The sequence below is a fragment of the Typopeltis vanoorti genome, chromosome 19, assembly GCF_054136105.1.
Source record: "Typopeltis vanoorti isolate ZY-2024b chromosome 19, IOZ_Tvanoo_1.0, whole genome shotgun sequence".
NCBI classification, from domain to species: domain Eukaryota; kingdom Metazoa; phylum Arthropoda; class Arachnida; order Uropygi; family Thelyphonidae; genus Typopeltis; species Typopeltis vanoorti.
In genome coordinates, this window is record NC_143567.1 from 46,519,036 (window position 1) to 46,532,770 (window position 13,735).

Here is a 13,735-nt window from a genome sequence, read left to right on the forward strand (position 1 = left end):
TTGATAAAGGTATGTAGATATCCTGTCAGATAATTTAAATAAATTGGAATTGTGGGCAAAGGATAACAATTGTCAATTTAATGTTGGAAAATGTAAGGTTATGCACTTTTGGTTGAAAAGGTGATATACTGTGTATTACATAGCTGGTATCAGATTGCAGGAAACTGATGAGGCTAGGAACTTGGTAATGGTGGACAGAGAGTTGAAGTTCAGAGGCCATTCTGCAAATGTAAAATAGCTCAAAGGAATACTTGGATTTTGAAAAAAACAAGCTAACATGTAGGAAAGTTATTGTCCCCTCTTTATAAGACTATGATTCTGCTGCATCTTGACCACTGTACACATATTTGGTCATTTGGATTTCTTTGGGATGGAGCTAGTGAAGAGGATTCAAAGATGAGTGACCAAGCTGGTGACAGGTCTGTATAATGCTCCCTATCAGGACAGACTGTGTGTGTGTGGGTGGGTGGGTTGCAGTTTAGTTGACAGGCAGAAAAGAGAGGACATGATAAAAACTTATGGATTCTATAAGATTGACACAAAGGAAATTTTTCAATAAATGATGAACAGAGAGAGAGAGAGCTAGGGGTAACACCTAAAGTTGTGTAAGAATATGAAGACCAGAGTTTATTTTTTCTTGGAGAATGGTGAATGAATGGAATGTATTGCCAAAATTAGTTGTGAGTGCCCTGATAGTGAATGAGTCTAAAGAGAGATATGATAGATAGGTATTGTGTATATAAAGGTTAGTGTATGTCTCCCACAATGAGTTATCTAACTCCATGGAGATATCTGTCTAATAATAATAGAATTATGCTGTAATGAGGGAAGAAATCTGAAAAAAAAAAAAATGTATGTATATGTGTGTGTATATATATATATAAAGACATGGCAATAATGGTTTGGACTACCTACCAAGGAGAGACGTACTGTACATCTTAGGGACTTAAATGCAAAAGTGGGAAAGAGTATGAGAGTCAGACCGGAGTGTGGCATGTTTGGTCTGGGTGAACGTAACACCCGTGGTGAAAGACTGTTGAAATTTGTCCCTGCTAACAGATTAGTTATTACCAATACCTGCTTCCAAAAACTTTCAGTGCCTTGACCTATCAATGACACAATCCTTCTCCTACAGAACAAATTCCCTCCAGATATTACGGCGCTTTTTACGCATGTATTACGGTCGGGTTATTTTGTATGGCAAAACGCCTTCTACTTACAAAAAGAAGGCACAGCCATGGGCTCGCCATTATCCCCCCCCATTGCTAACTTTTACATGGAACATTTTGAGCAACTTGCCCTAGATTCCTCCCCTCTAAAACCTAAAGTCTGGCTTAGATACGTTGACGATGTTTTCGCGATCTGGTCCCATGGCTGCCAGACATTAGACACATTCCTTAGCCACCTAAACAAACAACACAAACGCATACAGTTCACAATTGAAATTGAAAAACACAACAAACTTCCGTTTCTAGATACACTTGTCACACGTTTTCCCTCAGGCAATCTTTCTTTCGCTGTTCACCGAAAACCGACACACAAGGGACAATATATACACATAAACTCCTACCACCGCCCAACACAAAAACTAGGTGTCATCAACACGCTAAAAAACAGAGCTCAGATGATTTGTTCCAGTGAACAGGCATTGAAAGACGAATTTAAAATTATCAGTAATAACTTACAAAAAAAACGGATACAGCCAAAACACTATAAACAAAATTCTCTACAAAACCACAATAAAAAAACAAAACAAACCAGACTACAGTAAAACTATAACCATTCCCTACATTAAAAGAATATCAGACAAAATAAACAGAGTATTACAAAAGTACAACCTCAAAGCCACCTTTAAACCTCCTGCAAAATTAAAAAGCTTACTCAACTCATCCAAAGACCCACTCCCTCCACTAGCTCACCCTGGAGTATACCGGATTTATTGTACTTGCAACATACCATATATAGGAGAAACAGGACGCACTATTCCTATTAGACAACAAGAACGTAAACGACACATTAAATATAATAATTATGGTGAAGCTGGCCTTTCTGATCATGCCCTGAATACCTTACACAGAATTGACTGGAAAACCACCAGCTGTCTACGTCACACTAGAACATGGTATGAACGGAAATTCAAGGAAACCTGTGAGATTATCAGCAACCACCCCAATCTGAACAACAATGATGGTTTAAAAATCCCAAACATATGGAAGGTATATATTCAACCTTCCTCACCAAGAACTATAAACAGGACTGTAAAAAATCCAGTATTGTAAATCAAAAATAAGAATTGTAATACTAAAAACAGGACACCAATTGTTTCTGAAAGAAAACCATCTAAAAGAATGTTTATTCCTGTCATTGTAAAAATAGAATTTAGCTTGATGTAAAAACTTATTTTTTATTTTTATTTTATTTAATTTATTTATTTATTATTTTTTTTCCACCAGAGTTCACGCCAGTAGAATAACATGTGATCAAATCATTGTTTCTCTAGCTTACAGTTAATGATGTAAGTCAGCTTGTCCTGTATATTTATGTACGCTCCAGATGATGATCTTGATGTGAAGATCGAAACGTCGGGATAATAAAAAAAGTTTTTTTTAACACGGTTGTAAATTCCATAAAATTTTTAAAATGAATGCTGATCATCGTGTAACCCTAAAAGAATTGAGGAAGTCAGCAAGTTTGAGTACCTGGGATCCCTTATTAATGTGAAGAATTGCTGTTCAGAAGATGTCAGAAAACGGTTAGGAATGGCTAAAACAACAGTCAGAGACCTGTCTAAAATCTGGAAGGATGGATCTATCTCCATGGGAACAAAGTTGAGGATTTTGGATGCAGCTGTTTTTCCAACAGCGACTTATGGATGTGAGACTTGGAACCTAAAGAAGTCAGATAAGAAACGGATATCTGCTTTTGAGATGTGGTTTTACAGAAGGCTGTTGAGGATATCATATACTGAAAGGCATATAAATGAATGGGTGTTAGAAAAGATAAGTAGAACTTTAAGGCTCCTTAAAGATATTGACAGAAGAAAGTTAAAATATTTTGGATATATAGAAAGGATGGAAGGGGGACTTCTCAGAACAGTAATAGAAGGTAAAGTTCCTGGAAAAAGAGGCAGGGGTAGACCATCAATGAGATGGATGGCATGTGTGGAGTGACTGATCTTCAGAGAGTTGAGGCTGCCAGAAAAGCAAACAACAGGACTACATGGCGAGGCCTGGTGAGGCACATCACTGAGCATCGGAGCAACCATACGGCCTCTGTAGATGCCTAGTGAACATAGCAGTAGTAGTAATAATGGTTAGTGGGGGGGGGGGGATTCAGAGACTCCTACACTAACTATTATTTCAAAATGTAAACAGCAGTGCCACAATACAGTTCATGATGCGTCTAAATGCAAAGGCAGATATCTTAGAGTGTTGAAACAATCAAGAATGATGACACTGGTCAACAAATTAAAACTTTTTTCCTTTTAAAATTTAAATGAAATTAATTTAAGTGATTCTAATGTATTTCAAACTACTGAATCCAAATTTCATTCCATAAGGATTTTTTTTTCCCTTTTACAGATATGTACACTTTTCATAGGTTTTTGAAATATTTTATCATTATAATAACACTTTAGTATCAATACTAACATTTTCAATTATTGTCACTTAATTATCCCTTTTGTAGCTAATTGTGACATGCAGCATAGTCTGAAATGGAACTGAGATAGAGAAATATAGAGATGTAGTAGCACTAATTAACAACTATACCAGCCATAATATGTTCAGCATCATACAAAATGTGGATATAAAGTGTACAATTAAAACTGAAATACCATTGAAATATCATTTCATCCACCATGGCTGGGATGGGTGGTTAATCACATGATAATTTACTTATTGAAAATATGCACATTTTACTTTAATTTTGGAATATTTAAATTCATTTTACATACTACAATGTTTTTTTTTTTTTTTTTTTTTTTTTTTTTATCACTGATATCCTAAGTGGTGGTTTTCTGGTGAAAAGACCTCCTGTTAGAAAGCTCTTGAAAGGTTGGTGATTTTGTTCATTTATTGAGTGTTTTCTTAGATTTATTGGTGTATTTTTAATATATTATTGTATTTTTTTTAGTGTATTTACTGTGCCACAGCATTTAGTAACATAATTATAGAAATATTATTAGTTTTTACTACTCTTAAGAATGGTGCTGAAAACTCATCACAATAGGACAGTGTCTAAAGCACAAGTTGAAGTTGTTACTACTGAGGAGAACCTTCATCCAAATGAGCAGAAGCGTTGCTGCAGTGACGGTGATGATAATATATCTGAGAATAATCTGACATTGAAACTATCCCGATTAAAAAACATTATTAGAAAATTGACCAGAGAATTAGAAAAAGCAGAAAAACATTTAACAAAACTTAGAGAGGATAAAAAAAAGGATCAGAACAAGAAGAGGCAGGTAAGCACTGAACTTAGTAGTCAATCAAAATCTACGAAAAAAAGAGGTGAAATGGTGATTTAGTTGTAAAATTTGCACTTGTTGGAGGAGACACTATTTCTAGTTTCCCAAGGACAAAGATTAAAGATATGATAAATGTAATTGAAAAACAAAAAAGAAAAGTATGGAACTAATAATTAAAGCAGCGACAAATACAGTATGAGAGAGGATATAAAAGTTCTGTTGGAAGAAGTGAGAAAGAAATGTGAGAGAGTAAAAATTGTAGGTTTGCTACCTAGATGCGACAGTACTGAGTTAAGAAAGAGAGCAATGATAACAAATGATTCCATACACAGGCTGTGTAGAAGAAATGAATGCAAGTTTTTGATGTGTGGAATGTGTCTGATAGTAGAAAAGACTTGTTAAAGACTTTGTTTGCTTACACTTGGAAAAAAGATTAAACCAAGTATATAATTTCTTGGTATCTTTAATTTATAGTATAACCAAGTGAAAACTTCAACAACTATCTATCTCTAATCCAGAGTATTATAATAATAAGGTGTGACACCTTTTGGCAACTCATATGTGAAAATATGACTTCTGCATTACTTCAACCTTGGTATCACCTCTGGGTCTGGCTAGTGACCCTTCCCATAATGCATAGCAGCATACATGTTTGCAAGAAGATGTGCTTTGCATTATGGGATACTAATGCAAGTGATGTGAAATCATACCACCTTTACCACAAGTTGCCCCAGTCCCGAAAATACTTCAGGTGCAAACTTTGTTTGCTTTCACTTGGAAAAAGGATTAAAAACCAAGTATATAATTTTTTGGTATCTTTGATTTACTGCTATCTCTAATTTTTCTATCTTGGTTAATATCCTAGAAACTTAGGTTTCTTGTAAGAAATCTTGAAGCATACAGTTGCTAAGAAATCTAGAAGTTCTCAATACACTTGACCACACTCCTGCTAGGCATAAAGGAATTAGTGATATGCAGTTGTATTATAAATATTAGCATTTAGATAATGACAGGGTTGAGCACAGTTTCTATGATTCACACTGCTCATTATCACCACTTCTGTTCTGTATGAAACAAATAAACTTAAGCTCAAATTTCTGATGATTATTCTAGTAATAACAGTGTTTTATTTTTATCATCTATAAGCTATTTTTTGGATGCAATATATAATAACATTCCTTCAATAATGGTTTACTTAATATATGACATGATGTTTAGGAGATTAATGGTACTTGCATCACTAGTTCAAATAGTAACTTGACTGAATTTCTTTGATTTCACAAATACATGCAAAAATATAGAAAAACTTATTCGACTAAACAATAAAAATGCATTTTCAACTAAACAATACAATCCATACAGATATGCTTATTCAACTAAACAATAAACATAATGCTTTTCTCACCATATTCAATTCCATCATAGCGTGCAAAATTTGATGCTACTTCACAGCAGTTAAGTACAGAGTAACACACAATAGAGTACTGGGTATGAGGCAATGAAACTGAAGTTACTTTAGCACCAGCATTATCAAGACTATCTGAAACTTTTTCCCACAAGTCTACTACATCTGGTGATAACCCTGGGCAATGATATTCCTGAAGAATGAACCATTTTTAATCAGCATTAAAATTCTATGAAATCTAAAAGTATTTAAAAGATAAAAAATATTATTATTATTATTATCCCAAGACCCCATGGAGTCAAAGAGGAGGTCCTTTTGTCATACACACAACTCATCATACTGCACCTTAAACATACTCAAATACGCTGAAGACACCACACTCTCAGACAGGGCACTCCAATCATTCACAATTCTGCATGCAAAAAACCTGCTTCACACCCTCCTTATAGGATGTCCTCTGGTTCTCCCCCGATCTTCCACTGTTTTCTGTAAAACCTCTCCAACACTGATCCTATAACAACCCATTACTAACTTGTAGGTCTTTATCATATCACCCCTCTTTCTCCTATACACTAGACGCTGTGAATTCCATCTTCTCAACCTTTCCTCATATTTGACATTCCAGAAATCAGAAACTACCTTAGTAAGTCGTCTCTGGACCCTTTCCAACATCTTTTCATCCTTTTGAAAACAAGGTGACCAAATCTGTGCAGAGAAGTCCATGTGTGGCCTAATCAATGGAACAAGAATTTCCTTACTTCTACAAGTCAGTGTCCTCTGCATCATTCCGAGAATTCTTAGTGTTGTCTTTACAATTTTGGTAATGTGTCTGCTAAATTTCGGATCCTTATGCACCACAATATCTCTTATTTCCTCCACCTCCAACAATATATCCCCACCAAGCATATATTCTACATCCCATCTTTGTTTTACAAATTTTAAAACCTTACATTTTGCAACATTGAACTCGCATCCCCATTTCCATGTCCATTCACTCAATTTATTCAAGTCTTCTTGTAAGGGCACAACATCTCTACTCTTCATAGTTCGCCCCAACTTTGCAGCATCTGCAAACAACTAAATATCCCCATCCAAATCTTCGCCAATATCATTAACATACAAGTTAAACAACAATAGCCCTAAAACAGACCCCTGAGGCACTACTAGTGACTTTTCTCTTCCTGGATATTGGTTCCCCCCATACACAATTTGCTGATACCTATCAGATAGTCAGTCTCTGATCCAATGCACTAATCTAACCCCATCCGCTCTAGTTTGACTATCAACTTATCATGAGGTAATCTATTGAAAGCCTTCACAAAATCTAAGTATACTACTGTGTATCCCTCTCCTCTGTCCAAGGAAGCCATCACTTTATTGTAATAAGTAGATTACTAAAACATGACCTCCCTTTAGTAAATCCATGCTGATTATCAAAGATAATTCCATTGTTATCAACCCACTTCTGGATACTAGTTCTCATCAGCTTTTCCAAAAACTTAACCACAATACCTAACACACAGATAGGCCTATAATTTGATGCCTGAGTTCTATCACCTCCCTTATGATGTGGCACAATCTTGCCCTCCTTGCACTCCTTTGGAATTTGGCCCAGTGCAAGACTCGTATTAAAAAAATATGTCAAGGCAGATGCCAACTTCCTTGCACATTCCTTCATACATGGTAATATATTATCAAGTCCCACAGCCTTATTAACATCAAATTTGCTCAATTCCCTATACATCTCTTGCTCACTTACAGTCAGTTTCTCCTCCCCATCATCAACTGCTCTCGATCTCTCCATGATGTCACATTCACAAGAATGAAAGACCTTTATGAACAGCTCATTATGTATCTCCACTATATACCCTTCATACCACATCATACCCTTCCATCTCTATTCCTGTCAGGATGTTATCCTCATCCAACCATGTCTCACTTATTCCAACAATTTTTAGGTGAACAGACTCAATTAATGCAACAATTTCATGCTGGCCTGGCTGGCCAAGTGGTTATATCTGCTCTCCAACCAAAAGACTGCATGTTTGAATCCCGCTGTGGGCATGGATGTTTGTGATTGCCTCTGGAAGTACTAGTAGTGGAGATCAGCAGTAGATGGCATTGGTGTAGTTGCGGTCAGTTGGTGGATGAGTGGAGGAGACAGAGTTGTAGAGCAGGTGCCCTCCCTCGATGAGTTTTTGGCTCCCTGGAGGTGTCAAATAATAATAATAATAATAATATCTTCTGCAATAGTTGTCCTTATACCATTTTCTTCAATTAATGTCATCTTTCCATAATCATTCTTTTTTTTGCTGGCTACATATCGAAAGACCTCCCCTAGGATTCTTTTTGGCTTAACTGCTGCTCACACTTCACTTTTGCTACCCTTACCAACCAAGTCACCCTCCTTGCCTGGTCTTTGTAATTCTCATGGAATTGGTTAATGGAACGAAATCTGTCTCCATACTGCCTCTTTTTTTTTTTTGTATCGCATGCATAATTGCTTCATTCATCCATTTCACACCTACTTTATTTAACCTTCTGACCCTTGGAATACATTTAAACACTGCTTATACTAGATAGTTCTTGAATATCCCAAAACTGCAATGATCTCTTTTCCAACTGACTCCTCATTCCATACTACACCTGCAAGCTGTCTCCTGAGCTCTTCATAATCACCAGCCTTGTAGTTCCACATATACCCTTTTCTCACAGAGGTCCTCACACTACTGACAACCACCAGGTAATCACTTAATGGTCACTCTCAACAACTGGAGGGTGATTTGACACCTCATTTATAATTACATCCTCTGATGAGATGATCAAATCCAAGACTCTCAATCCTCGTGTGCTCTCTGTTACATACCATTTGAGGTAGCTGTCACTCAAAAACTCAAGAAACTCATTTTCTTTACTTTCAGTTGGTATTTCATCATCCCAGTCTATATTGCCATAGTTAAAATCACCCATAATAATTATGGGTGATTTTAACTATGGCAATATTTCATTCTATTCACCTCTATCTCACACCATACTGCTTCAAAATCACTGGCACTATTTCCCTCTTGCATCTCTACTTTGTATGGACATAACTCTTTCTCTATCATCAATAGCACTTCCCCTCCCTTTTTACCCTTTCTATCCTCACGAAACACATCATACCCTTCCATCTATATTCCTGTCAGGATGTTGTCCTCATCCAACCATGTCTCACTTATTTCAACAATTTTTGGGTGAACAGACTCAATTAATGCAACCATTTCATTTGCCTTGTTTCTTATACTTCTAGCATTTGTATACAAACACAGCAGCTTATTCCTGGATCTATAGCTAGTTCTATTGACACCACTTATTTGATGCGACTTCTCCATGCTTAACTTAAGACATTTCTTTTTCTCCTTATTCATCTTCAAATCTTCTTCAGATCCAACAGTTTTCCTTGATTCCAAGTCATCCCCTTCCCTTTTTTGTCTACACATGCATTCACATCCTCTTGGAGCATCTACCTTTCTCATGCTGTGTTCCTCTGGCCACCCTGAGCCTCTCCATTTCCCTGTTTATCTTGCAAACCTGTTCTCTCATTCTCTATACTCATGCTGCTCACTTCTTCATTCACAACTACCTCTTCAATCTCTCTTGTCTTACTCTCCCATTCTTCCACATCGCTTACCACTTGATCAGATTCATTCTCTGCACTCACTTCTCTACTTCCAGCAGCAGCAGTCTCTCCAAGCAACTCACACCAAAGTCACTCAAATGCAGTCCATCGCTCCTATACAGTTCACTTCGCCATTCAAACTCATTCCGCACATTAACAAACTTCACTCCTTTCTCCTCACACATTTCTGCTAACATATCATTCATAATCCTTGCTCTCTCTCTCTCTCCGCCTCATCTCACCACTGTCATACCTGGGCAACATGCTTACTACCTTTCCTATCATACTATTCTCTTTTATCCATCTCAACAACCTCCTGATATTCAATCTGACGTGTTTCTTTGTTTGTCAAGTCATTTGCCTATTACAACTACCAACTCTTTTGCTTGCTTCTTTTCATATCTAATGCCTCGATCATTCTACTCATTCTACCCCCAACAAAATATACTTTATGCATTCTCTCATCTATCTATCCCAATGGCTTTAACAGGCCTTTTAAGGCCAACAACCTTTCAAGCATGCTTGGATTTCGTAACCGAAATACGAGGATAGAATGGTCACTCCTATGCCTCAAGGTATTCTTGGCTGTATCTGTGTGTGTTCACGGGGCCGGTTTGCCTGCTTGTGGGATGAAAAATGCCAGATAAACTGGCGGAAAAACCCTACTGCCCACGCCCAAGACCGGCTAACTTGGCTATGGCTGAGGAAGATCCTTCAGCTCCTCACGTCTCCGACGGGAATCGTACCTAGGACACTCCTTCCCCAGGCATATGGTTGCGAAGTGCAAAGCCACTAGGCTAACCGCGCGGCCATTCTCTCATCTAGCACACCTTTAATAATTGAATCACCATACAACACCACTTGCAGGTCTTTCGTTACCTCTTTTATACCAACATTATTTGTATTCATCATTTTCACTCTTCCATACATATCTCTAATTCTCTTAACTTCATTCTGCATCCATTTCATCTCTTGCCTCATCTTAATCAACAGATCTATTATTTTTCACAGATTCGAAGACAGTGTCATGTCCACTCCAAGCTAAAGAAACCAGAGAGAGGAATCTTGCATGTGTGGGTGTGCATGAACATACACAGGTATTCGACATGATACCGGGTCAACTCCCTTATTGTCTATGAATGCAGTGCAATATTCTGCACTGTACTCATAGTACTGTCGTGCTTGCAATATTCCAAATTCAGTCCTGAGTAGTCTTTTAATATTTAGGGACAGGATAATGAGCTGGTTTTGTTATTAAGGACAGTTTTACAGTGAAGTACATGTGTACATCTGGGGTCATTAATCTGTTCTTAGACTGTTACATCGTACTGCTGGGCAATGGCCTCACCAATGGTATCTAGTGCCAGCCCAGTTCCACCTTTGATAATGCAACTTAATAATCAAGACCAGATTTCTCTTCTTAGATTGACACTTACCCCCTAACCATTCTTGGCACAAGCATATCACTTCTATAGCATCTTCAACTTCCAAAAAACTTGACAACCTTTTCACTGTTACTTTTTTGATTTCTTCAGCCTAATTCTCTACAGATCACAAATCCACCCAACCCTGGAATACTGATCTCACATTTGTAGTAAGGTATACAAAAAATCTCTGAAAATACTTTAAGCAGCGCAGAAGAAGACAGTTAGGCCGATTAATGACCCCAGACTCTCTCTCTCTCTCTCTCTCTCTCAGTTTCCACATTGTGTCTCTTCTGCAGATAATTCCATGGGTGCTGTTTCACATAACTAACATTCATTGTGTCCCCCTACTTCTGATAAATATAAAATAACATGAACAATAGCTGCCTAATATGCTTTCACAGTTTAACTGTTGACTCACTGAACTTGTTGCTCCCATTCATCTTTTACTCCATTTACCTTAGTTCTGGAGCAGGCTTGCCATAAAGTATTCCTCAAAGAGTACGATCTCCACCTCTTCATAAAAATATCAACATATTGCTTTCTCTTAATCCCTTCCCACATATGGCATTAATCTACTATAGGCTTTGTGGCATCTTATATGTGGGAGTGATATAAAACACTGGCTCTGTTTATAATTGTATGTAGAAGTGATATAATTTATTTTTTGTCAATTTTTGTCCATCTATGCATTTTTTTTATCATTTATGTTCTTTTACAGTTAATTGTTACTAAAGCAAACATGTAGAAACCTTAAAAAGAGTTTCTTATAGTGGATAGTTTGTTATAGGATTGAGCTTTGTTGCTCAATCCTATAACAAACTGTCCACTATAAGAAAAGAAAATAATGTAAATTGGCTTGGCCTTGCAATTTACAGTCATACTTAGGAGTTACTTCAGTTCCAGAGGGTGCCATACCTCAAAAATGTCCATAAGTCAAAACACTGGACAAAAAAAAGCACTCCATAAATGCAAAGTGCCATAAGTTGGGGTATGCCTGTATTCAGTTAAAGCAAGTTTATTATAATTGCTGTAGTGCGTTACAGTAAGAGTCAACTGTAATTTCCAAATATTTGTTTCCACTGCTTTTTTGGAAAAAGGAACAGAAATTTTCCAAAGTTTCATTTCTTCTTCTTTTTTTTTTTTTTAATGAATATATCAGCATCAATCTGATACATAAATTCTAGAGATTTCCACAATACTATTCCTATTAAGTTTACATTATTACTAATTTCCTATTAACAATTTTCCTCAATATGAATATATTTTTGTCAGTTTTCCAATATGGTCATATCTGATATTGCTATCTTCTAAGGCACTACTAATTGCACTAATTAATCAACACAGATCTTGATCCTTTGGATCTCTTTGATGGCATTAAAATGGCATCGAACACTTATTTTGCTAATCTTTCTTTCTATCATTTCACTTCAGATATTAGCTTTGCTCACATATTTTTGAATGCTAATGTTCCAGCCAAACAGCAATATAGAAAAAATTTACTAAAAATATAAACTTTGCATCCATGTTATATTAACTTTAATGGACTCTTAATGGATTTCAGTAATCACATCCATGTAATTACTGACGTGTAAACACATGAAGGCTGGTTCATTAGTTAATACGATTCTACCATTCATGCCATTAGTTTACTTCCCTGATTTTTCTAAGGTCTCTCATATCTTATATTAACTGTGTTTTATTTCTAACCCAACCAGTAGATTGATAAGTTAAAATTGGTTTGAGCACTGTCTTATATAGTAGTGCTAGTTTAGTGTTGGCTATTTTGCTTTGCTTATTCTATTATCTATTTCTGTATATATTTTGCCATCTCTGATGGAAATTCAATCATGCTTACTAACAGCAAACATGTGATTTAATTATTCTACAAGTTTCTGTTCTTCAATTTAGGTAGGGATCTGAAGCCCTGTAGTGGATTTATTTAGAAGTATAATGTCATTTACAATAAAGTGAAGGGCCGAGTTTAACATCTCTTGATTTTGATATCAAGTTTAATGCTGCTTAGATTCATAAAGTGATCCCCACAGATAACAAATATGTGATGAACAGCTCAACACAGTATGTCCCTTTCCTGACATATTATTTTACATTGAACACCTTTTGTTCTGTACAATGTCCCATTTAAACTGTAACATCATGCATATCATTTCTCATGGTGCCTTATCAGATGCTTTTCCAAATCTACAAAACATAGGAATCCTTTTCATATTCCCATAATTTCTCACCTATTCATCTTAAATTAAAAATTTGATCCTGACAATTATTATTTGGTTGAACACAGTTTTTTCATCCACATTTCTTTTCAACAATTTTTCCTTGTCTCTTCTCAAGAATGTCTATATAAATCTAATCTTACATGAAACACTCAGTAGAAAATTTCATCTTAATTCTCACATTCAGGTTTATTTACCTTTTTTTTTTGTAGATGTATATTATAAAAGCTATACTTCAATCATCCTGAATTTGATTTACTGACTGAGTCTTTTGAAGTAGTCATATGTAGTCCAATTGAATTTTTTCATGAATATTTTCTATCATTATTCTATTACTGATTATTTCATTTAACAAATTTTTTAATCTATTACTAAAGACATCCAGAACATCTTTTAGTTTTATTGTTGCATTTATAATTATTATTATTATTATTCAGGCCTCCATGGAGTCAAAAGACTCATCATGGGAGGTCCTTTCTAAGAAACACAAGTCTATCAAGACTCATCGAGAGAGGTCCCTCCTACTATCATACCACTCCTTAAACG

At 36.1% G+C, this 13,735-nt stretch overlaps 1 protein-coding gene across 3 annotated transcripts in view; it reads right to left on the reverse strand.

The window, feature by feature from the left end:
- The window catches only part of GatA (glutamyl-tRNA(Gln) amidotransferase subunit A, mitochondrial), a 154,219-nt gene that overhangs the window by 80,245 nt on the left and 60,239 nt on the right, over window positions 1-13,735 (reverse strand). For all 3 annotated transcript variants that reach the window (XM_090409632.1, XM_090409633.1, XM_090409631.1), the window contains exon 7: window positions 5,874-6,066. In XM_090409632.1, coding sequence (XP_090265758.1) covers window positions 5,874-6,066 — 193 coding nt within the window. The remainder of the gene's footprint in view (window positions 1-5,873; window positions 6,067-13,735) is intronic.